Source organism: Branchiostoma belcheri, unplaced genomic scaffold (assembly GCF_001625305.1).
Source record: "Branchiostoma belcheri isolate BF01 breed outbred unplaced genomic scaffold, Haploidv18h27 scaffold42, whole genome shotgun sequence".
NCBI lineage: Eukaryota > Metazoa > Chordata > Leptocardii > Amphioxiformes > Branchiostomatidae > Branchiostoma > Branchiostoma belcheri.
The window spans coordinates 2,395,726-2,418,827 of record NW_017804043.1 but is presented as its reverse complement, the minus strand read 5'-3'; the positions used below and the strand labels follow the sequence as shown (position 1 = coordinate 2,418,827).

The following is a 23,102-nucleotide window of genomic DNA, read 5'->3' as shown; positions in this document are numbered from 1 at the left end:
ATCCCCACATCCTCCGCGCTGAACCCTAGGCCACAGGAGGAAGACCATCTCCTGCCTCTGCGACCTGGATCCTCCGGACCCCCTGACGCTCCCGGGTCTGCTCCTGCTCCTCGGCGGTGGAAGGGACCGAAACGTCGGCGGGGAGCTCCGCGGCGCCCTCCGGGGTGGCGGCCTGCTGGGGTGCCGGGGCAACGCGGTGATGCCGGCTGAACACCTTGCGCTTGGTGTTTGCCTCTGATGCCTCCTCTGCATCTGATGCCTCCTCTGAGGCTTCCTGTGATGCCTCCTGTGATGCCAGGACCTCGGTCAGAAGCTTAGCGATGGGCCGCTCATCCTCTGAAGAAGAATCTGAGCTCGCATCCACTGCCTGTGAGCGGTACTGGTACTTGTACCAGTATGATCGCCTCGCCTCATATTCTGTGATGTTAGCGGCGGTTTCTGCCTCTGGCCCTACTTCTGGCTCCTCGTCGGCGTCATGATCAGGCTCAACCTCTGATCCCGACATCTCGTCAGGCTGTGAGATCTCCTCAGCCTGATCTGATCCTGAGATCTGATCTGGCTCGGCAGATCCTGAGATCTTATCCTGCTCGGCGGATCCTGAGATCTGATCCTGCTCGGATCTTGAGATCTGATCCTGCTCGGATCTTGAGATCTGATCCCGCTCTGACTCGGAGCCACTCTGCTCCCCCTCTGACTCGGAGATCCGATCTGGCTCGTACCCGTACTCTGAGATCTCGCTGTCAAGCTCTGAGATATCCTCCTCTGATGACCAAGTGATTTTAAATGCAGGCCTGGGCCTGGGCGCATTGGCGGACTCTACCAGAATGACGCCTGTAGAACGATACATAACAGGTGGTTAGTCAAATAAATACACTGTGAATGTACCGAGAAACACTCGAAGCGAAGAGTTAGAAAACGCACTAAGCGCAAATATCTAAGCACGTGTAACTGTTACTACTGGGATGGAAGATTGTGTAACGTTTTCTGACTTGTCCCGGAGAAAGAAAAAAATATCACCGGGTGGCAGTGTCGATCTCTTCAGACGAGCGAAAAGTCCCGGCTTGGGAGTGGAAGGTGTCGCCACCGGAGTTTCCACCTTCCCAAAGTTAGAGACTATATTATTCTTCCTCCTCAGCTTCCTCAGAGGGGTCAGCAAGCATGCGCACCCCAATTTCTTCGGCTTAGATTCCGACGTACCCATTTTGATTCAGATTTGTCTTCAAATCGACTAGAAATCTCACTCAAACCTCGGTAAGTTAAGGCACAGCTGACTGTACGTGTACAGATACCGTGTTCGTTCGTGAACAATGGAGTAGTGTCCATGGTAACTCCTGGTAGTGATGATTGTTCGAGAACAACGTACATGTATGATGTAGGTAACACAGTTGTTCATCGGATCATGCCATTCGATGGGGGGGGGTCTTGTATATTATGTATGGTATTTTATTGTATTGTATTATTGTAGTGTCTTGGAGGGCAACAGCTGCAGAATCATATAATATCTGCTTGGAACAAAGTGCGGTGAAATAAATGACCTGTTTCACAAATATGGGGGTGTTGTCTAAAAAATCATAAGTTATGAAAATTACTATGGTATAAAGAAAGTCCTTCATCTTGCACATATTAGCTGACGACATGTCAAACTAGATAGCAATGCAACGAAGGGATCGTGAGTTTCAGCTGTGAATGTACCAATCCCAATACAATGCAGAGGTCTCATGGAATACTAGTAATAAGCAGACATTTCTATTGTGTATCTAACACACACAACACCTGAATCAAGACAGGGGGGAAAAAGTATTTATTCGTTAGCAAATAGTCGTTAACAAAATTACAGTCATCTAACTACTGTCAAATTTGCAACAGAATTCATGTTTTCCTCATTAACTCCATATATAACCATATGAGTCTCACTGGGTCAGTCTACTGAGGAAGACTATAATATAATAGTGACTGGTCGAAAGCTCTAGGTGAGAGAACTTTTTTGTGTTGGATCAAAAATTTTAACTTTAAACATGCAACTACCAACACAAATGAACTTTCATGATAATCATACAATGTTGGTCATTTTCCATATAACGTTACAGAGGTTACCAGTCAAAAGTAGGGTGACAAAATAACTTTACAGAGGAAGGTTTATTAACATCAGCCACAGTAAACTAAAAAGAGTATTTCTACTGATGACTTGAATAAAGAGGTTTGTACATGCCTTGTATGTCTATTGTGTCACATATGTATGTATATACATGTATGTGGTATTTAATTAAGTTTGGTTCACAAACTAACCAAGCACTAATATCATAAAATCATGCATTACAGGATGACAAAAAGGCAATTTCAGAAAGTTTATATTCTGTAGTTTTGGAGTTCAAAAGTTGATGTACAATGACTCCATTCCAACCTAATGCTTTCAAGCTGGCTATTACAGAACCAACTGCTTACAAGGATATGATTTATTAAAAGGAAGCCTTTTCCATAAGAAAGCTGAAATTTTAAGGACACATTCATGACTATCCAAAGAATGTCCTAAGTTTGCAAAGATATGCGGCCAAGCTGTAATAGGATGAAATGTGTTGGAAGCTATCAAAATTTTTGTTGATTGTTTAAGATTACTGAAAGTTCTACAATGTTGCTCCTGTGTCACCATGGAGGCTGCATGGGCTGTGGATTCTGTAGGTAGGACATCACAACTGCAGAGATGGACAACCTACAGCAGAACAGACAAAAACACCATTACAATATTATAATAATATAAAAAAAACGATATGATTTTGGAAATGGTCAGATGTTTCAGGTAGTATTCACTACCTTTCTTCAGTGACACTAGAGACTTGCAGAAGTTGGAGGAGGCAGGTTTTTAAGCACAACCTATTAATTGACTAGCAGTGAACCTGTTTCCAAATTCCAAGCCCTGCATAGATACATTTTTTTACTTATGATAGATGATTGATAGGTATTTAGAGATGATACAATAGTCTGAAACTAGCTGTACATCATTATAATAAGACAAACATTCCAGTATCCATGGCAACTCACATGAAACTACTGAGCATCTGTTTGGTGTCCTCCGATGACCTGGAGTTGGCAAAACTGATGAAGGCACAGTAGACAGCAGCCCAAGCACACCACTTCATCTGGCAGACAAGCATACAGGCAGGGTTGAGAACGACATTTCAATTGTACAACATTGAAACACATACCGGTATACAGTAATAGATGCATCCACAAGCATGGAGTGACAGTTCAGTAATTGGATGAGTGTCCCCAACAGGAAGAGATCTTCCTACCTAGCTGATCTACTCTCCTCTACTCTACTCCATTCATAATGAAATTTTAGTGTTTCTTCTACCAAGCTGTTAGTGTTAGCCGGAGTGTCAGCCTTTTTAGCTTTTGTCTGCTACCAGCCAGTAATGAGGGCCTGCAAGGGCGGGTCCCGACAACGCTCTACACTGAATTCGGAAACCTCTCGATTTCACTTTATGATAAATTCCAGGTGGCTACAAGTTCAACGCATTATGTAGAATTAAAATGGCGACAATACACTCTACGCAAAAATATTAGAGTGGTCCGTCTACGCTCTACGCAGAATCAAAATGGTCGATTACGCTCTATGGAAAAGGGTTTGTGGGCCCCCAGTAGTGGATCGTGGGCAGCGGACGAAAGGTAAAAAAGCTGACACTCAGGCTAACAGCTACTGGCCGGTAGCAGATCGTGGGGAGCAGACAAAAGCTAAAAGGCTGACACTCAGGCTAACAGCTACCGGCAAGTAGCAGATCGTGGGGAGCAGACAAAAGCTAAAAAGGCTGACACTCAGGCTAACAGCCGGTAGCAAATTGTGGGGTGCGGACGAAAGGTAAAAAAGCTGACACTGGGGCTAACAGCTACTAGCCGATAACAGATCGTGGGGTGCGGACAAAAGCTAAAAGGCTGACACGGGGGCTACCAAGCTGTACCTTCATCATGAGTCCACACATGCTGAATATCATCCCCAGCAGGTTCATGTAGTCTGGGGTGGGGTCGTCAAGGCGCTCCTGGGATGGGGGCTTGTACCTACACAAAATATAAACAAACAAACAAACATCATTATCACTCCGGGAATAAGGTTCTGTATACAAAACAGACATAAGTTCATTAGAAAAATATTGGTAATAAAAATCACAAGTGAAATTCAATTTATAATTTCCCAAAATGAGGATTATCTTACCTCTAGGCTCTACCCTTCTGAAATTTAATTTGAAGATTTTGAACCCCTGCAAAATTTGTACTAGTGAGGTAGAACCACAAATATGATGAAGACTGTAAACATATGAATGTGTATAACGTTACAACTTACTCATAAAATGATAAATATTTTTAAAGCCTGCCCCCCTCCCCACATGCACATCAAGCTAAACATAATCCTACGGCCTCACCTGGCCACTTTGTTGGGTCTTCTTGGGTCCGACGAACTGTTAGGTGCTCCTGACATGATTTCCTATCGCCTTTAGTTGCTACTAAGGAGAGAATATGCAGGAAAGTTTGGTTTTGAAATAGGAAATCAGGGAAGAACGCCCGAATCACGCCTTTCTCACCATGACAGCATCCACACGCAAAGCAAATAGCAATCTTGAACCAAACTATGCTCAGAATCAATAAACACGAGAGAGAAATAGACAATGTAAAATTGTTTATTCAAAAATCATGAATTCATAACGACAAAACTTGCGAATCCTGTGAATTAAATACCTACATACTGTTTGGATGCTACCCACACCTAGGTTCTGTGGCCTGCAGTTTTAGGTAAACCTGCCAGGTGGCTATATCAATCTCCAAGCAGATGTAAGGTAGGCTCCGTCATTGTTTTACGCTAATTTGCTACATCGTAGTGTGCCTTTTTAGTGCATTTTGTTTTGCACTTTAACGATTCACAGAAGAGACTTTGAATTGAAGCTCCTTGGAACAATTATGGCACCAATTGTGATATCCTGAACTTTAATTAAATGCGTTGGTGGTTACTGAGGTCATGATTTGAATTTCTGTATCCTCTCTCTGTAGCAGGGAGCTTTCATAATGGTTTATACCCTTAAAGTCTTCAAAATGCCTCCAAAAATGTTTTTATTTTACGTTATTGTGGCAAGATTCTTATGTGAAGGATTCTGCAAGTAGTCTGGGCACAAATAGATGGAAAGTTTAGGACTTTGGTGACAACCTTGAGGAATCATTATTATAGATAGATCGAGTATCCATCAACATGCAGTATTAGACACACATATATATTAAACATCATTCAAAGGTAAGATTGTTGTCACTTTTCTATGGGAAAAGATTTGGAAACTTAATATTCCTATGTTGATTCAGAATAATATCAGAACATAGTCTTTGCATCCTCATTTTTATTAAAAGCAGTGTAAAGGTATCTGTAATTTTTCAGGAAATGTCTTTATTGGAACTTTTATGATTTCTTGCTTAGTTACATGTGGCTTACCTACAGTTAAGTGTATGACAGTGTTTATTTAATGCAAAAATCACTTCTGAAAGTCACAGACTGCTTGGGCATCATGTTGGATTTATGCAGAGAATTCACAACTGGTTAGCAAAGAGTAATAATGACAGCTGGTTACAGCAAAATGAAGCATTCTCATTGGTCAATGTCACTTGGCCATACGATATCATGCAATAGTCATGAAATTATTGTAAAACATTCAGAGCTAGAGTTCTATAGCAAAAAAAGCAAAACATTTTTTGTATTTCTGCAGAATATTTGGCATCATCCATAAAGTGCGGCATTACGTCGCATCTGTATAAACTTAAGCATCTTCAAAGTCTTTGCTGTGTCTCTTGGCAGCTGTCTCTTGCTTGACTGCTTGATACTCAGTTGGCATCTTCCTCTTAAAGAAACCACACTGGAAGGAGAACAACAACACTTGTCAATTTACATGTCATTGATGGTATACTAAGGCACACAGAAGGCCATAAACAACAATTAATTTTTGTGCGTGTGACAATATCTTCAAAACTATGGACTTGGCAGGCTTTTTTGGATTTAGACTTAGAGTTAGAGTTACATCATGTTGCAATTTTATAGCAGGAGGGATTTAGACTCCTGTCACCATATATATGAATTTGTTTGAGTAATAATTAACAGTCAGAGCAGACCGTATGCAAAGGTAAACATTATGCATTTGCTTTGCAAATGTTACCTTTCTATAAATTCTAGTCTTTTCTGTGTTACATTTGCTTTTCAAATGTTACCTTTCTATTTTTTTCTGTGTTATGTTGTCTTTGAGAAGATGGAATTGACCAACAAACCTTGAACATGATGAGGATGATGAGGATGAGGAGCAGCAGCCCTCCCGCTGCGGCCGCTGCGATGATCCAGATGGGGATAGAGCTGGACGTCACGCTGACCGTCTCCGGGTTGGCTGTGGTGGTCACCTGGTGGGACATGACAAGCAGTTGTGGGTGTGTTTGTGCATTAGTGTGTTATGTGTATTTGAGTCAACATACAGTGGAGGCCACATTTCTAAAGGTATGTGCATCTGTCCTTGGTGCTGAACGCCTAGTGTATGTGTGTGTGTTTCATGTACATGTGTATGTTTCTGTATTTAAACCAACAACCGGTGTAGGCCACAGTAATGATGTGTTACTCAGGAAAGACAGAACTGGGGTAAAAATGGGGCACTAAATGTAAAAGAATCACACCTTAAGTTGTGGTGTGGGTACAAATTATGTTTGTCATAGTGAAATGGATGTTACCCCTGTGCTGTACCTTGTGTGTAGCAGAGGGAAGTGAGTCAGCTGCGAGGGATGCTGGGAGCAGCTGCACCACCTCCAGGTTTGCTGTGGTCTCTATTCTCGTCTCCTGGTACCCTGCCTGGGGGGGGGGCAAAAATATTAATCATAGGCCTGGTGTAAATCAGGCACTCAATTTTCTGTTGCCTCAGTCTTGCATACTACCCCAAGCTTAACCTTTTCAACTACCAGCACATGTATATACAGTTTGCTGTTAGCTGCTGACTTCTGCTGTGATGAAAGACTTAATTCAACTTTGGTCGCAAGACTAATCTGAGCATGAAGAAAGTTTGTTTCTGACAAAAATCTGATGACAAAATCAAATGCATGGACCATGTGCATTAGACAGGACTGGTCATGTACCAGCTGCTATCATTGCATACCTAGGGGCTGTTGCACTTAGTCACTGGAGACTGCTAAAAAACATTGTCTTTCACAGTGAAGGATATATAAAACTGGGCAGATAAATGTAATGTATGTACTCACATCCAGTAGTGTTTTCTCCCACAGTCGAGCCCTGACCTGCACCACAGCACTGCCCAGACTCAGTCCACCGATCGTGCACTCTATCTCCACACAGTCGGTATTCGAGCAGTCCTGGGGAAGAATCAACATAGCATCAAGTTATCTTAATTAGTAAAGTTCTTTCTACACATGAAACAAACTTTCTTCAGCCGCAGCTGGCTGAGTTTCATAGCTTTTCTTTTACTTTCATCACTCAATCATGTGGCATTTTCTTCCATTAGTAATCAAAGTTGACAAGTTACTGACACTCTACTTAAACCAGCCTAGTGGCACACTTGGGGAAGCCACCACCTCAAATTCTAAGGACAGACATATATATGCAAAATACTCCTTGTCGCCCCGTACAATTCCCCAGTGGAATGCCCTGCCTGGCACTGTTGTGAGGGCTCCCACTGTTGAGTCGTTCCCTGCAAGGCTGGAGGTCTGCCGTACTAGCCTGGGACCTCAACTCTCCCCTTACCCCTGATGGGGTCATATGAGGGTTAACTATGATGATGGAATATAGCCATGAGTACTGACCAGGGTAGTGGCCTGTGCTGTTTGTTTCTCAGCATCTGTGACGCTCCCATCATCTGCACCTTCATCTGTCTCCGCTTGTCTCCGGCGTCTGGAGGCTGAGGTGGTCGTCTCAGAAGTGGAGGGAGCCTCCTGTATTAGATAGCACAGTGTTTAGACTTTTATAGGGTCTGAACACAAGGTATGTCTATGTATGCCTGTCCTTGGTGCTGAACACCATCCACACACATACAAACATGCCTGTCCTTGGTGCTGAACACCATCCACACACATACAAACATGCCTGTCCTTGGTGCTGAACACCATCCACACACATATAAACATGCCTGTCCTTGATGCTGAACACCATCCACACACATTCAAACCTGCCTGTCCTTGGTGCTGAACACCATTCACACACATACATACAAACATGCCTGTCCTTGGTGCTGAACACAATCCACACACAGACAAACATGCCCGTCCTTGGTGCTGAACACCATCCACACACAGACAAACATGCCCGTCCTTGGTGCTGAACACCATCCACACACATACAAACATGTCTGTCCTTAGTACTGAACACCATCCACACACATACATACAAACATGCCTGTCCTTGGTGTTGAACACCATCCACACACATACAAACATGCCTGTCCTTGGTGCTGAACACCATCCACACACAGGCAAACATGCCTGTCCTTGGTGCTGAACACCATCCACACACAGACAAACATGCCTGTCCTTGGTGCTGAACACCATCCACACACAGACAAACCTGCCTGTCCTTGGTGCTGAACACCATCCACACAAAGTGTGTACCTGTCCTTGGTGCTGAACACCATCCACACACATACAAACCTGCCTGTCCTTGGTGCTGAACACCATCCACACACAGACAAACATGCCTGTCCTTGGTGCTGAACGCCATCCACACACATACAAACATGCCTGTCCTTGGTGCTGAACACCATCCACACACATACAAACATGCCTGTCCTTAGTGCTGAACACCATCCACACACATACATACAAACATGCCTGTCCTTAGTGCGAAACACTATCCACACAAAGGCCAACATAATTATATGTCAGTGTACAAGACTAGTTTACCTCTGAGACAGACAGGTTGCTTTAGTGGATTGACTTGCAATCTTGTTGTACACCAGCTGCAAGCTACACCATTATTTTATTTGATCCTTTTCACGTCATTATTGTTACTTTCTTGCTGTTCTGGCGATCTTACTTTTATGTGAATGCAGAGGGAGAGGGTCTCAATAATCAATATTGCTTGGAAAGTGAATTCACACAAAATAAAGTAAAATAAAATATTTACCAGACCCCCAGGGTTGACCCCTGACCCCTTGACCTCACATTGGCCCTGACCCTGGGTCACACTTGCGTCCAGAAGGTACAGGATGTAGGCGTTGTCCAGGATGTCCGAATCTTTCTGTCTCGAGGGCCACATGATGGTCAGTTTGGCACTTCCAATGTCACTGGGACCACTGTTCCTGATCTGCGGAACAGAAGTCGCAAAATGTAAGACAAATGTCATGTGTGTATGATTAATGTAAATACAGCTTCAATGTATCAGGAAATTACCATGCTTTTTCCACTTATAAGGATTGCTTGAAGGAAGAAAGGATGGATAGAAGGAAGCAGATGATGAAGGAAGTTACAGTTTCAAGAAAAAGGAGGGATGGTAAAAAAGGAAATGAGGAAAAGTGAAGTCTGGAATAAACAGAGCAATAATAGGAGGGATTGAATGACAAAAGTGCATAGAAGAAGGAAGGAAGAAAGGAAGCAAGAGAGAAAGTGAGAAGAAAAGGCAGTACTGACCTCATAGTTGTGTGTGACCTCCGGCCCGACATCAACCTGTTTGGTGATGGGGTTGGGCCTGTCTGTTCTCTTGGTGAACACCACCTGTTCAGGGATGGATGCTCTGGGGAAGCAGTAACAAGAAATCATCACACTCTAACCTGACATACAAGTAATGCTGTAACACAAGTTGTATGGAGATAGCCCTAATGTTTATGTTCCAATACCCCTATGTTCAGACACAGTCACACCCCTGCATTCAGTCAGTAGGGAATAGGATTAGTGTCGTTCAAGCTTTGGGATATCAGAACACAGGGTGTGTCATTTCTGAACATACCAGGGTATTTTACCCCCTTTATCGGTTTACTGTCTACAAAGATATCAATGTTGCTTGCAGCTCCTACCTCTCATGCAAAGAGTACTTTTGATAATTATCAAATTTGGAAACTCACCCCAGTAGGGAGACCCCAGCCTTGACTTTGACTGGTACGGCCAGCTCCTTGGTGTTGTCTGCCAGTGTCGCAACATCCTCATCATTCGTGCTGAAATGGCACAAAAAAATTATTGATCACAGCTAGAAATTTGCTAAATATCTAATGATGTTTTTGTTTAGGATATCTTATATCCCTATCTTCTGCAAGAATGTGCAACCTCCGGGAAAATTTAGCATTTTCAGGCAAGACCTCCCTATCAATCAACTGTCACAGTCACCTCTCATCCACCATGCTATTTAAGGACAAGCTGAGACACAAACCCACAACAGTACAACTCAGCCACCCAAACCAATACTTCCTCCACATCTCTATCCCCAACAGAATAATATTTTCCTTACAATCACACAACCTACCTGTTAGCATAGAACAGGAAGGTGAGACTGTCGTCTGCCCCTACAAGTGACAGGGTGGAAAAACGCAGCATGGCTGTCGCACGACCTTGAAATGGATTTCCCAGAGGACACTGCACGACCTTGCTGCCATCGACCTCCAGAAGGTCACAGTTACTGCTTCCTGTGTGAGTCTGAGGTAAAAAAAATGTTTGGAACTGGTTTGTGAGAATCTCTCAATTGTTAAATTTTCACAGTAGTCTTCCATGTATAATATACATCATGCTCTGAGTGTCTTGCATTGCAGTTAGTTACTAGTACAACTGCAAACTCAAAAGAAAAGTCAAAAGCTCTAGGTGAGAACAATTCTTTGTGTTGAAAGAAAAGTTACCAAGGCTGACTTTCATGACAGAATAATTGCTTGCATTGTTTTGTAATTGGTAACACTGTATTTTTGTCAGCTTATGAGCTACAAAACAGATTGTATTGGCCTTACCGCCAGTGTGATGTCCCCACCGATGTAGTCCACTCCAGAGGGAGGTGACAGCGACAGTGTTGACACGTACGCACCTTCCCCCACATTCTCCACCTCTGCAGTCACTACCAGCTCTGTGTCCAGGTCCCCCACATACACACCAGACTCGGGCGTGCTGAGAGAGAGGTAAGAACCTTGGATTAGATCCCAGATGTTTCGAGTGGCATTCAGCACTCTTCTGTAGCATCAAAGACATTTTTTACTCTTTTATCCAATTGTAGAGAGTTTACCCTCACACATACTTGCACACATTCACTCCCACACGCATAATCATTCACCATCCCTGTTTTTGTGCTTTGTTCCTGCCATCTTGCAAGGCTTAGACATTTGTGCAGTCTAAGTTCAAGAAAATGTCAGCCTGAAAGCATTTTTTCTTGCTCTTAAAAAAAGGAATTACAGATTTTTTTAAGGAACTTACGCTGATACTGATACAATCTTCAAGTCTGGAACACACTTGTCGTCGGGACCGCAATCCTTAAGGATGCTGACCTGAAAAATATCAGCATTTGGGGTTTGATTCATTTCCTGAATGATACATTATTTTCTCAAGTAGAAAATAATTGACATGTCCAAAAACCAAGAAATCAAATTGGTGTGTACGTATGTCATCATTTGTCATATTTATTTAGTTTGTTTTCTGTACGTTATTAATTTGTCCTGTTTCTTTTATTATCAAGACGATTATGATCGTACCTAAGTTAGTTCTTTTACTTTTTCTGTTATCATATTATGTATTGCTCTGTGCAGGGAGCATTGAAAACCGCCATTGGCGATATGTTACCCCTGGATAAATAAATAAAAATGAAAATGAAATGTAAGTCATACGAACCTGTTGTGTTTCCAAGCTGGGTTTGTTGTTGTTCAGCACCGGAGTGAGCTGGCCCACCTGTGCACTTGTGGGTGCAGTCAGGCTGTACTTCACTCGCACTACAATGGGGTTCAGCTTGTCCTGGATGTCATTCTGTTTCAAACAAACAAACAAACAAACAAGCAAATTAAAAAGAAAAAAAATGTTAAGAAATACTTCATTCTAACTAACCTTCAGCTTGTCTGATTATGTTGAATATAATCAAAGAAACAAACACAGATGGAGTTCAATTCCCTTAGATTTTTTTGACAAGTGCAATGAATAGTTGACCATAGCTAACAGTAACTCTGACCCATGAAGAAGTTTCTTATAGCATGCTATTGCATCAATTTTCATAACTTTGCCACTGCCACATTAAAAGACGGTGTTATCAAGACCTTTGTAATGTGATAGTCCAGGAGAGTAGCTGTCATGTGAACAGCATAAAATGGATTCAGACACTCCCCTTTTGATCTACAGAGGGGCAGCACCACTTCCACACACTACATTTATTGGCCTGAGACTCTGCCAGAAGATAACTCCACACCTACCTGTATCAGACCTTTCTCCTGAATGAGAGAGCAGGAGGAGCCTTTGTCGACCATGTAACCAGAGAAACGCTCAACGGCCATGTTGTTGCTCTGGAACACGGCACGCTTCACGGTCTGCTGAACATCCAGGGCTATCTCTACATCCACATCTGGGGAACAACAATGATAACAAATTTTGGCCTTTGGGGGAGTAGATGTAGTTTCCATTAGTTAATGAATTACATGTACATGAAAGAATGCATTATGACTCATTTGATTGTATGATGAAACTTTCTTCGCTATTATTCTTGGACCTAGGGAATATCGGGTAAAACCCTGTCACACCCAATGTCTACCAAGTCAATAATTTGGAATCCAAACATGCAAACCAACCATATATTAGCACCACCCAAAACAATACTTCCATCTCGGAAGTAACAAGGGATAACACAATCCACCCTTCCATTACATTTCCTACCATCTTCACTCTCCATGGTGCTGATGTGCCATCTCATGATTGCGACAAACTTTTAGGGCACAACACAACCTACAGTTTTCATATTAAGCTGTCTATGATCAGAATAATGCCTTGAACACTAGGATAGTTTGTGTTAGAAAAGCTACTTACTTATTTGGTCTGGCACATTGACTCCATCATAGGTGAAGCACACTAACACATCAAAACTGAAAAAAAACATATGTTTGATCTTATTCTAAGAATAAGAAGTCAACAAAGAGATAATTTTCAGTACTGTTTATAACTTGTATCAGTTAAGAGTGGAGATGACATTTGATTTGCCCTCTTGAAGTAGTGAAATAATTGCTCACCTATGCAAGCATACTTGGGATGGTAATTATGAACAAAAACATGGATCAAGTGGAAATCATCCTTTTCTGCTATCTTCCTGGCCCATGCAGTGTACTATATTTCATTTTCAAACCTCTCCAATACATGCTCCTTGGATAGCATAATCTCCAAACAGATCTTTTGGTGGCTGCAAAGACAGTATCAAATTGGCCAGGCTGTATCCATTTGCCAGAAAGTTACCATTTTGCCACCTATGGATCTGCTTTGAGATTAGGATAGCAGTGAAGCTCTACCCTGATATCAACATTATACAATATATCATACATATCAGCTCCAGTAACTATCCGTACCATGTAACGTTGACCCCGTCCTTAGTGCAAGCCTTACTCTCCAAGTTGATCAGTTCAGGCGTCACTGTTAGGACCTGGCGGTTCGGAGCCATGTTTACAATTGGTCTGGACCTGAGAAAAATGTTAGGAGAAAACAACACCATGAATCAATTTCAGTTAGTATCTCATAAAAAACCTCATGTCACAGTGAGAATTGTGAGTTTCTAGTATCTTTGAGTGTGTGGTTGAAACCATGGTAGCAATACAATGGAAGGCAGGACAAATGTTCTCGGGTTTGATGAGTTTGTGGTGAGTGGCACCGCAATAACCCAATGGCACATAGAAGATTATTAACACTGCTAATATCTACAGTGCAACTGTACATCAGATCTCTTTGCATACCATGCAGTAATGTCTTTGTCTTTTCCAGTTTAGATTCAGTATATCTGAAAAACACTGTCTGTGTTCTTTTGCAGAACTAAGAAAAATTGAAAGTGGAGTGATTTGTAGATAGATGGAAACTCTTTACACATCAAACACTCACCTCAGAACAACAGCTCTGTCTGTTAGGTATGAACCAATAGCCATGTCTGAAACAAAGAAGGTGTAGTTAATGATGTACATTTTGTAGTTCCTGTATCTGTATCTGTATCTGTATAGCCGGTATAACCACCCTTCGGCGTAACACACCAGCTTCGCAGGCACGAGGCGCGTCGGCAGCTAGCTATATCACACCGAACGACTTATTACACTCAATCTTTGCACATTTGATTGCAGGAGTTGTTTAAAGCTTTCTAGTGATGATGCCCCTACTGTGGTTGGTGGCAGCAAGTTCCAGTCTACGATAGTTTTGGGGAAATACAAGTTCCTAAAAGTCTCTTGACACTGGTAGCATAGAACATGAATTAACTAATCAATTAAAAGTCACTTAATATTAATAAGTAACATTACCCACCTGGATACTGGTTACCATCAACGTCCACGCCTCCAGCCAGAGAAAAGCCAAAGGCCTTCAAGTCAGTTGAAAAGTCTGAGGCCCTCAGAACCTGCCAGGATAAGACAGGGGGGTTGTTTGTTTGTAGTACCAAAATGATTTATCAATTGTTCTATAGTCATGAAATTCTTCCGTTGCTGCCCTAAGCTACGCATGTACCAAAAATGAACAACCAGCAGCATTCTATCAAGTTCACTTTCCTTGGTGCTGAAATACTATCCTCTGGTTGTGCAGCAAACAATTGTTACTGGGTAACCATTTTATTCAACTTTCCTCCTAGGAAATCACATACAAGTTCTTTTTTTTCTTTCCCCCTTCCTTGGGGTTTTCATTGATCCATTTTCCATTGAGTTTTCTTTCCTATTGGTTCTTCTATCCTGTAGTTTTTTAGCCTTACTTGTGCAGGTTTCTCAGCCCTGATGCCGTTGGCTGACCCATGATAGATGTAAACGACTCCCCAGTTACTGCCAGCATCCAACCCTTCATACGGGGCTCCTACAGCGATGTCTGTGGACAGCAAAGGATGATTTGAGATTCAATTTTTTTTCAGATATTGTCAGTCTCATTCTGTACAAATCTATGGCCAGTCTGGATTTGAAAACATGTCAGACTGAGAACTCTTTGTGTAGTTGTTAGGTATTAGGCACACTGTGTTCTTGGCCTCTCTGTTAAAAAATATTCTTAAGTTTACCATTGAATCCATCTTGGTTGATGTCACCCAGGGCAGCGAGGGCTGTTCCAAAGCGTCCTTTTGCAGACTTCCCCATAAGTACGGTAGGTGCACTGAAAGTTGGCTGTGGAGAAAACAATATCAAAAGTTTAGAAAACAGAATAAAAGCTATATAATGCACTTGGTGGTACTATCTCCATTTCCTTAGCCCATGTGCCACACAGTTACCTATTATGTCTCCTAGTTTTTACAGTTTTCAAAACATTTTTGTCAGCTTACAGTTTTAGTAGAAGTAAAGAAGCTTGGCCACAACCTGTTTAACATTTACTGTGTCTAGGTCTTGACATTTTTATCATCTTTGATAATGATGAGTGACAGTCTTAGTAAATAATCTTGTAAATAAACTCCTTACTGTCTGAGCTGCTTGTGTGAGTAGATAGATGTAAACTGCACCCAAGTCAACATGCTGGAAGCCCTCACTACTGTACATGGGTGCTCCTGTCATGATGTCATCAAGTCTGGTGCACAGGAAACAATGAGTCATTACACAGCAGGACAATCTTTCTGGTGCCTTTGTAAGAAACAAGGAGGAGCCAGTAAAAACCCTTCTGGTCCCGGGCCGGGGTTCGAACCCACGACCTCCCGGGCACCAGAGCTTCATAGCCAGCCGCTCTAACCGCTCCGCTAAAAGGTCTAGACCCCATTGGACGGGTCAGTTGGTAGTGCCTATAAACCCCCCACTGTTACACCTTTATTTGTTTAATGGTATGTTTGTGATTTCCCTATATTCAAAAGCAAGAGATGTAATCATATTCACTTGGGATTTTGAAAAAAAAGCACTAACATTTTGTCCTTTAGCTGAAAAGAAGGCAGTGACTTACCCGTCATTGTTTACATCTTGTACAATCACAGAGTATCCAAAGTTTGACCCAAACTGAAATGAAATTCCACAAGTTAAGTAAGTATAATGCATCTAAATACAATCATACCAAAACACAAATTTCCAGACAGTCCTTTGTAACATCTGTGTCCATAATATCACCAGGGTCCATAATATCGCCACCTTGAGAAACAGTGTGCTTTAAGATAGTTTTACTGCAACATGCCCTAGGTATGTACATTTGAGGTGTGCAGGACTGCATACCAAAGTATGTTGCAGTAAAAATATCTTTAAGCACGCTGTTTCTCAAGGTGGCGATATTATGGACCCTGGTGATATTATGGACACAGATGTTACTTATTTATTGTGATTATGAGGTATGAATGAGACAGAAATTTACCTGGTTACTTTCCAGAGCAGCTGGATCAGTTGTCAGGGTTTCTAAACGTCTTCCTGGTCCCTTGGACAAAATTCTCACCTGTGAAAAAAACATGTCACGTTTTCAAAATGTCAATCTGCAACATCACTTTGCACAACAACATATTGTATTAAAGTCTGGTTACTTTGAGTTTTGAATTGTACATAAAAATTCATCATCTAAATATCCCCAACATTTAAACTTATATTTTTCTAGATTATCAATATTTTTTTTAACCGAATTTAACGTCATTTTTCCCAAACCGGTTTCAGAAATGTTTGAAAATGATAATTCGTTCCTACCTGCCCCGACACAAAGTTAGGATTTTCTGTTGTTGGATCTCCCCCTGCTCTTGGCACACCAACCACATAGTCTGAAATAGAACATAGATTGAGCAATTATGGATTGTTGGAGTATCTAAATCCATATCTCTCTCCTCTTCTCTTCTTGTCCCCTCTCTCTCCTGTACCTTCTCTCATGTCCTCCCTTAACCATCTTTCTCTCCCCTTCCCTCTCTCTCTCTCTCCTCTCTCTCTCTCTCTCTCTCTCTCTCTCTCTCTCACAGTCTGATTTCCCCATAAATGTACTAACCCCTCTCCCTGCTGCCTAACCCTGTAACTCCGAAGAAAGCTGCTAGCCAAAGGACTATTTAGTCTGCTGAAGGTTTAAGTAACACAAACTGTATTGAAAATGGCTCAGTTTCTCACCTGGGTTTCCATCTCCTGTGAATTCACCAGATGCTACTGAGTAGGCTGAAGTAGGGACAAAATGAAACAATCAGTTTCAAGACCTATGCAATACTTACTTTTTTATTTATATACTAGAGAGTCCTACTTTATAGCAGAGGCTGTCATTCACCAATAGCACTGTGAAGTCATTTATTGAAATCATGAGTAATAGAACAACTTACCAAGATGAAAGTCATCTTCATTGGTGCGTGGTAGTGCTGAGTACATGTGATTATTATAGGGGTCACTAGTTTTTTCGAGGTCCAGGGTGTACAATGTACCTGAAATGTGATGGAAGGAAAGCAGTTGACAACATGCATGTACCGGTAGTTTCCAAAGTCCTTCATCATTTTTGACCATAATCCAACCCTATCCAAAAACCAAGTCACTTGTTACTAACAGGAAATGTATTTAAGTTACAGTACTACTGGCACCACTCCTGTGGTGTCGCCAAAAATCCTAGTGCACTTACCAGTCCAGTACTGGTCCCCCACTGCACCCACCAACACTTCTTCTGAGTCCTGCAATTATCAACAAACAAGTAGAAAACACTAATAATAAGGTGGAAGTACCGTAGTGTTAATTTGCAGATGACAATATAATATATGGATGGATAGATTCTATCAGTAAACGCTACCTAGCCTCGGCGACTGTTGCAGGGCTTCTCTTGCTTGCACTAAAGTTGCAGTCTTTTACATTAGCCCTGTTGTTAGGGCTAATGTAAAAGACTGCAAGCAAGAGAAGCCCTGCAACAGTCGCCGCGGCTAATAGCTACCATGTTACAGAAGAAAATGTTCCAAATACCTATGTAATGGTTTAAGAAATGTGTACCTTGCTGAAGTCTAGACTGAAGCCACTCTCACACTGTCCATGATGCGTCCTGTCATTGAGTGCACGAGCATCTAGGGCTGGGAATACACACGAAACAATCACATGTTGGGGTACCTCAGAGGGCCAGGTCAAAGGTGAGACTATTCCTTGACCTGATGACCCACTACATGTAGCGCTATGGGGCAGTGGACAATTCTGTTGATGTGTTTGGGGAAAGGGGACAAGCTTGATCTGTTTTATGTCCTTGATTGTATCCAAGAAGTCAAACCCAACACATTAAGATTTAGACTATTATTTATTGTTTGACTTCTTAGTGTTATGCCAAGATTTAGAGTTAACATCCAAATCAGAGTTGTAAGGCGATAGATTGTTCTTATTTTTTCTATATGACTTTTTGCTACAATAAAAAAGAACTACATGTTAAAACTTTATGTTTAAGTGCTTGGGCAAAACTAACCTCTGCAGGGAGAGTAGTTGTTGAACGTTGTCATCCCGTTGGTTGCCAGGAAACAGTTGCCAACAGGGTCACGTGTGTGGTTGGTTTGGGAGTAGAACACGTATAGGGGTGCACAGGCCTGGGGAGCAGACAAAAATCGAGTTAAGTACGCTGAATAAAGTTAGTTTGACAATCAAGGATACGTATCCGAAACGCGAAACACATACAAAGGTGCACATATCTGGTGTTCAGAAAAAATCGGCTTGTCTTATGTTAAGCATTGAGAACATAAAATTATAGACCTAGAGTCGGATTAGACCACCACAAATAAGTTAACCTTCTCCTTCTCCCTGCTACATAACCATGTAATCAATGGAGCATTGGTAGCCAAACGGCTATTCCATTGTGTTAAAGGTTAAACCACTCTTACAGCGACCACATCCTTGGCAGGAGAGGCGCTCTTGACGGAAAAGCCGAACCACTGGTCCGACTTTTGGTCCTGGAAACCGTCGACCGTCTGCGGGCCTGTTAAAGGAGACAGGAGAAAAAGTTAGCTGCAATAAGAGACACGAACCTACAGTATCAATTTCAGAAAGTTATATATCTTTAAAAAAAGTACAGTAAAGTATAGGACAGTATATGTACTGATTCAAGAGTTACTGAAGAAAAGGTGGTCTTTTTTTTTTTACTCCGCTGCGCATTTTAGCCCTACAGTGTGAGAGTGTGAGAAGGTTCAGCACCAAGGACGGGGACAGATTGACGTTTACAAGTACAACATCTATTCGGCGCTTCTGTGGGTTTACGATTGAAAAGAATATTAAACAAAGACACTATTGGTAAATTGCAATATGTTTCTTTAGTTTTGGGCTGATGTTTTACCTGTTGAATCGAATGCAATCTATGCACTATACAAGAAATAGCCTGTGGCGGATACACTTCACAAGAAAATACACCAAAAGAAAAGGTAAATATCTCCATTTCTAACCATCGAGCATTAAAGGAAGTTTCGTAAAGGTTAGATCTGTAGTTATCATACCTGTTGAGTCGAAGGAGATCTCGGTACAGGAGTCGGGCTGGGCCGGGTCCACCTCACAGCGGAGCACGGCCCCTCCCCGCACCACCCCCGGTTGGCTAGTGTTGGCACGTGGCGCGCCCGATAACAACCTGTGTTCAAGATGGAATCTTTACCTTCAACTGTCTTTGTGTGTAAGGTTAAAATTCTGCGTTTGTATATACATTCTAAGCCTCTTGAAACCTCACAAGTTTGGGTTGTTGGGTTGGTAGCAAACCGCCGTCAGATAGCCAGCTGCCGCCGTGCCGCGCGCGTGCCTGCGAAGCTGGTGTGTTACGCCGAAAGGCGGTTATACCAGCTATACAGATACAGATACAGATGTAACAGGCCAGGTTGTAGTGTACGCTGTGTATATATATAACACCGGACTGTAACTGGTTTTGCTTGATCCACTTACACAGGAATAGACCTCTACATTTTTTCGATTCCGTAAGTGTACTGGGGCCTTTTAGACAGTTTGAATCAAGCTTGAAGCTAGCTATGGCAAGTCAATATAACCAGCCGCCATACCAGCATAGTTTGCGTGCTGCACTGCTCTACTGAATGAGATCCAGACTGACCCTAGACCACCGTTAGTGTTAGTACCGTGTCACGCCATCTTTTGTCTGTGTGTTGTGAATGTAACCACACCACATGTTCCCACTGTTAACACATGTACGCGCCTGTAGTATCGTTTGTTGTGGGTTCCACGAAATACCAGACAGCTACGATTTTTTTGGTGTCGGTGTTTTCTTTCTGTATTCGGTTGTAAGTAAGCATGTTAAGGAATGTTTTCTACTTGTTTTGGGCTAGTTGGTTGTTTAATTAGTTACAATATCCCAATACGATAGCTATAGTTACGGCATACACAAAAGGTGCAAGAATAGATATTAGACTTATCTCCGTAATTTTGCCACTTACTACTGCTTACGTTAGATGTGTATGATACACTAGTATCAGTAACGCATATGCATCAATATAGATATATGAGTAAAAGCACAATGTGTATATTTTGTTATATTCAATTTCTTCGCAAACCACGATACAAATAGAAGAAGTGGAACTAGACAGACGCCCACTTGTTGAGCGAGTGTTTTACATAATTACACCTTTGGAAACATTAGGCTAAGTGCCTGTCGTTGGAACGCCAAATAATATCACTGCGATCGGTAAGCATTACCCTCTCTGCGACTGTTTCTCCTCGTTAATTATACATGCCTTATCTATTATTGATACATACATGGGGAGTCTTTTGAACAAGATATCTTTTGGGGGTCAGCCTAGTATGACAAGTTAACGTATCAACATGATAACATTTCCGTGTCAGAGGGCATGCTTAATGGGTTGTTAAAATGCGTTGCCGATGCGGTTATGTAGAAATTGTTCTTGTGGCGAACACAGACGTTTTCTTGTGTGTTTTTGCTGTCATAACCGTCCGTTTTTAGAAATGAGTCGATGTAACAAAAGAGTCCATTTGCGTGGTATGTGCAGGTTGCTTGTAGTATAAACAGAAAGACTCGCTGACGCTTGTATCTTTTCCTTCTCGGAACGGATGCTTTTAGTTAGAATAATCGAATTAGGATTTGAAGTTGTAGCTAATTTTGGCAGCGGACATTCCGACTCAATATTGCATCATATCTGTTGTTTCCAGAAGGTCTACCAAATTGACACGCCTTCTTTTCATTCAATATTTCGGGCCTGTTTTGCAGAAAGGTCGGTCGCCCTGTATAGGTCGTATGCACGCATGAATACACAATTTTCCTTGTTTTTGGTCCACCTTACTCATTGTCTACAATAAAGTATTATGATATCTAAATGTTAGTACCAAAGTATCCGTTAACCGTGTTTCGGTGCCAAATTACGCGAGTGAAAACCAGGCAGTCACTACAGTAGGCGCCGTGTGGATAAAGTCAATCGATAAGAGGGATTACTATAATGTGTTGTAGGAATGTAGTACATACATTGCATAAGCCGTGCCTTCATTTTTTTGCTAATTAATTCGCGTTTTCTGATTGCTGTCTTTTTAATGAATCATCGTTATCAGACCATCGGAAGTTATCAGAAGAAAAAATCGTCATTTTGAAACGAAAACCGGACATTGTTTTTGAGACTATCATCACTGTAATTGTTTGTTACCCAGCTGTGCCAGACCTGTCTTCAACATATTATACGGGGCTTATATTGGAGTGTATACGCGTCGTATACAGTACAAGACATGTATGTCAGTCGTATAACTCGATGTACTCACCAGGTGTTTCCACCGTCGGTGTGAAAGTCCAGGGAGAACCCGAAAAGACTGCCCGTGTCCGATGTAAGAATTCGGGACGTAGAATCTCCAGTGTCGACGTTGAAACATGTCACACCTTGTAGACATAGCAGAACACATAAACACAGGACGTCGCGAGGTCTCAGAGACCCTCTGGCACCTGAAAATAACCTCGAAAGACGCTCCATAGCTGCCGTTGGTGTAGAATTTGGCTAATTTTCTAATATCCTTCGCATCTGTTTTGGCAAATGAGAATATGTCCGGTGTAACGTCTGACAGGAAGCAAGGTAGGGTCGTTGGTGGGTCAATATGGGGTTTGTCACCAATTGTATATCAGAAAAAAACATCCTAATTGTTGGCACTTTAACTGAGAGGAAATATTAGCCGATGTAGTAAAAAATACCAGGGAATGCGAATGTGTTTGCGTGACGGAAGATGTCTTGAAATGATCTTTTAAGGGTAGAGGAAAACCCCCATAGAGAGCCTCTGGAGCACCCAAACAGTGCAATACCGCCTGGGGGTATCTCAGTGCATGCAGGTGGAAATACAGGTAAAACCGGGAGGGGTCGCGTCACGCAGGTACGGGACGTTCCGACACACCTGGCTATAGCACACCTGGCCACACTTTAAGACGTGCAACAAACTTCCAACCAGTTCAGGGGCCCAAAATTGCCACATTTGCGGAAGAAAGTTGTAAAATTTTAAAGAACAACTTGCCCCACGCAAGACTCACTACGCAAGCTCTTTAAGTTAATAAAAAAAAAAAAACAGAAAAAGAGAAACGAGATATGGGTTGACCCCTGACCTCGTCCCTGTGATTCAATGTTACATCCATTGTCAGACTTCCGGGGTTGAATATTACTACAACAGACTGGCATGCAGAAACACTAGTCTCCATACCAGCCACTTGACGGAGAGTCCTATATACCCGTACTAATGTTTCTTATGTATATCACTGCTGCTTACTCTAAAGGATAACCGTTTTTTGATAGCAAAAAGCCTTCAGAAGGCCCGTAGTGATTGGTGAATAGTCCATCGTCATCGTGATATTGAAACGTAGATCACAAAACATGGGCTATTCTTACACACGCGAGTCCCATCATTGCAAAAAAAAGCAAGAAGTCGAATCCACATAAAACAGATCACAATATTCACACTGGTTTCGCACTAGTACTTGTATATTCAACCTTTTTAACTCAATAGAATATGTACAGCTAAGGTTTTCATTCATTAATTTTTTTATTCATTAAAACGCCCACCAAGTAGCCTGTGACAGAGGCTAGAAGAGCCCTGAGTAACGTTCGATTCAATCTCATTCTCGGAGAAGGTAATGCAATTTCTGAC

The 23,102-nt window shown here is 42.0% G+C and overlaps 3 protein-coding genes across 3 annotated transcripts; all 3 read right to left on the bottom strand.

Moving 5' to 3' along the window:
* Positions 1–25: 25 nt before the first annotated feature.
* On the bottom strand, positions 26–1,201 carry LOC109478019 (translation initiation factor IF-2-like). Its single transcript, XM_019779469.1, has 2 exons — positions 1,198–1,201; positions 26–831 (listed from the first exon to the last, which is right to left on the bottom strand). The coding sequence occupies exons 1-2, from the start codon at positions 1,199–1,201 to the stop codon at positions 26–28; spliced, it is 810 nt and encodes a 269-aa protein (XP_019635028.1).
* A 1,364-nt stretch (positions 1,202–2,565) lies between these two features.
* Positions 2,566–4,514, bottom strand: LOC109478036 (protein Asterix-like). The gene is made up of 4 exons (XM_019779494.1): positions 4,413–4,514; positions 3,954–4,050; positions 3,037–3,134; positions 2,566–2,707 (listed from the first exon to the last, which is right to left on the bottom strand). Exons 1-4 carry the CDS (start codon positions 4,466–4,468, stop codon positions 2,641–2,643), a joined length of 318 nt encoding a protein of 105 aa, XP_019635053.1. The 5' UTR covers positions 4,469–4,514; the 3' UTR covers positions 2,566–2,640.
* A 1,155-nt stretch (positions 4,515–5,669) lies between these two features.
* Positions 5,670–22,058, bottom strand: LOC109478116 (integrin alpha-8-like). The gene is made up of 31 exons (XM_019779603.1): positions 21,741–22,058; positions 19,478–19,605; positions 18,872–18,966; positions 18,463–18,580; positions 18,006–18,082; positions 17,647–17,695; positions 17,357–17,455; positions 17,154–17,198; positions 16,749–16,819; positions 16,429–16,506; positions 16,030–16,082; positions 15,561–15,666; positions 15,170–15,272; positions 14,876–14,985; positions 14,440–14,530; positions 14,029–14,074; positions 13,506–13,616; positions 12,976–13,031; positions 12,369–12,517; positions 11,800–11,931; positions 11,389–11,459; positions 10,932–11,085; positions 10,460–10,629; positions 10,065–10,154; positions 9,634–9,736; positions 9,131–9,310; positions 7,816–7,944; positions 7,258–7,368; positions 6,749–6,853; positions 6,289–6,414; positions 5,670–5,882 (listed from the first exon to the last, which is right to left on the bottom strand). Exons 1-31 carry the CDS (start codon positions 21,944–21,946, stop codon positions 5,787–5,789), a joined length of 3,258 nt encoding a protein of 1,085 aa, XP_019635162.1. The 5' UTR covers positions 21,947–22,058; the 3' UTR covers positions 5,670–5,786.
* Between the last annotated feature and the right edge of the window lie 1,044 nt (positions 22,059–23,102).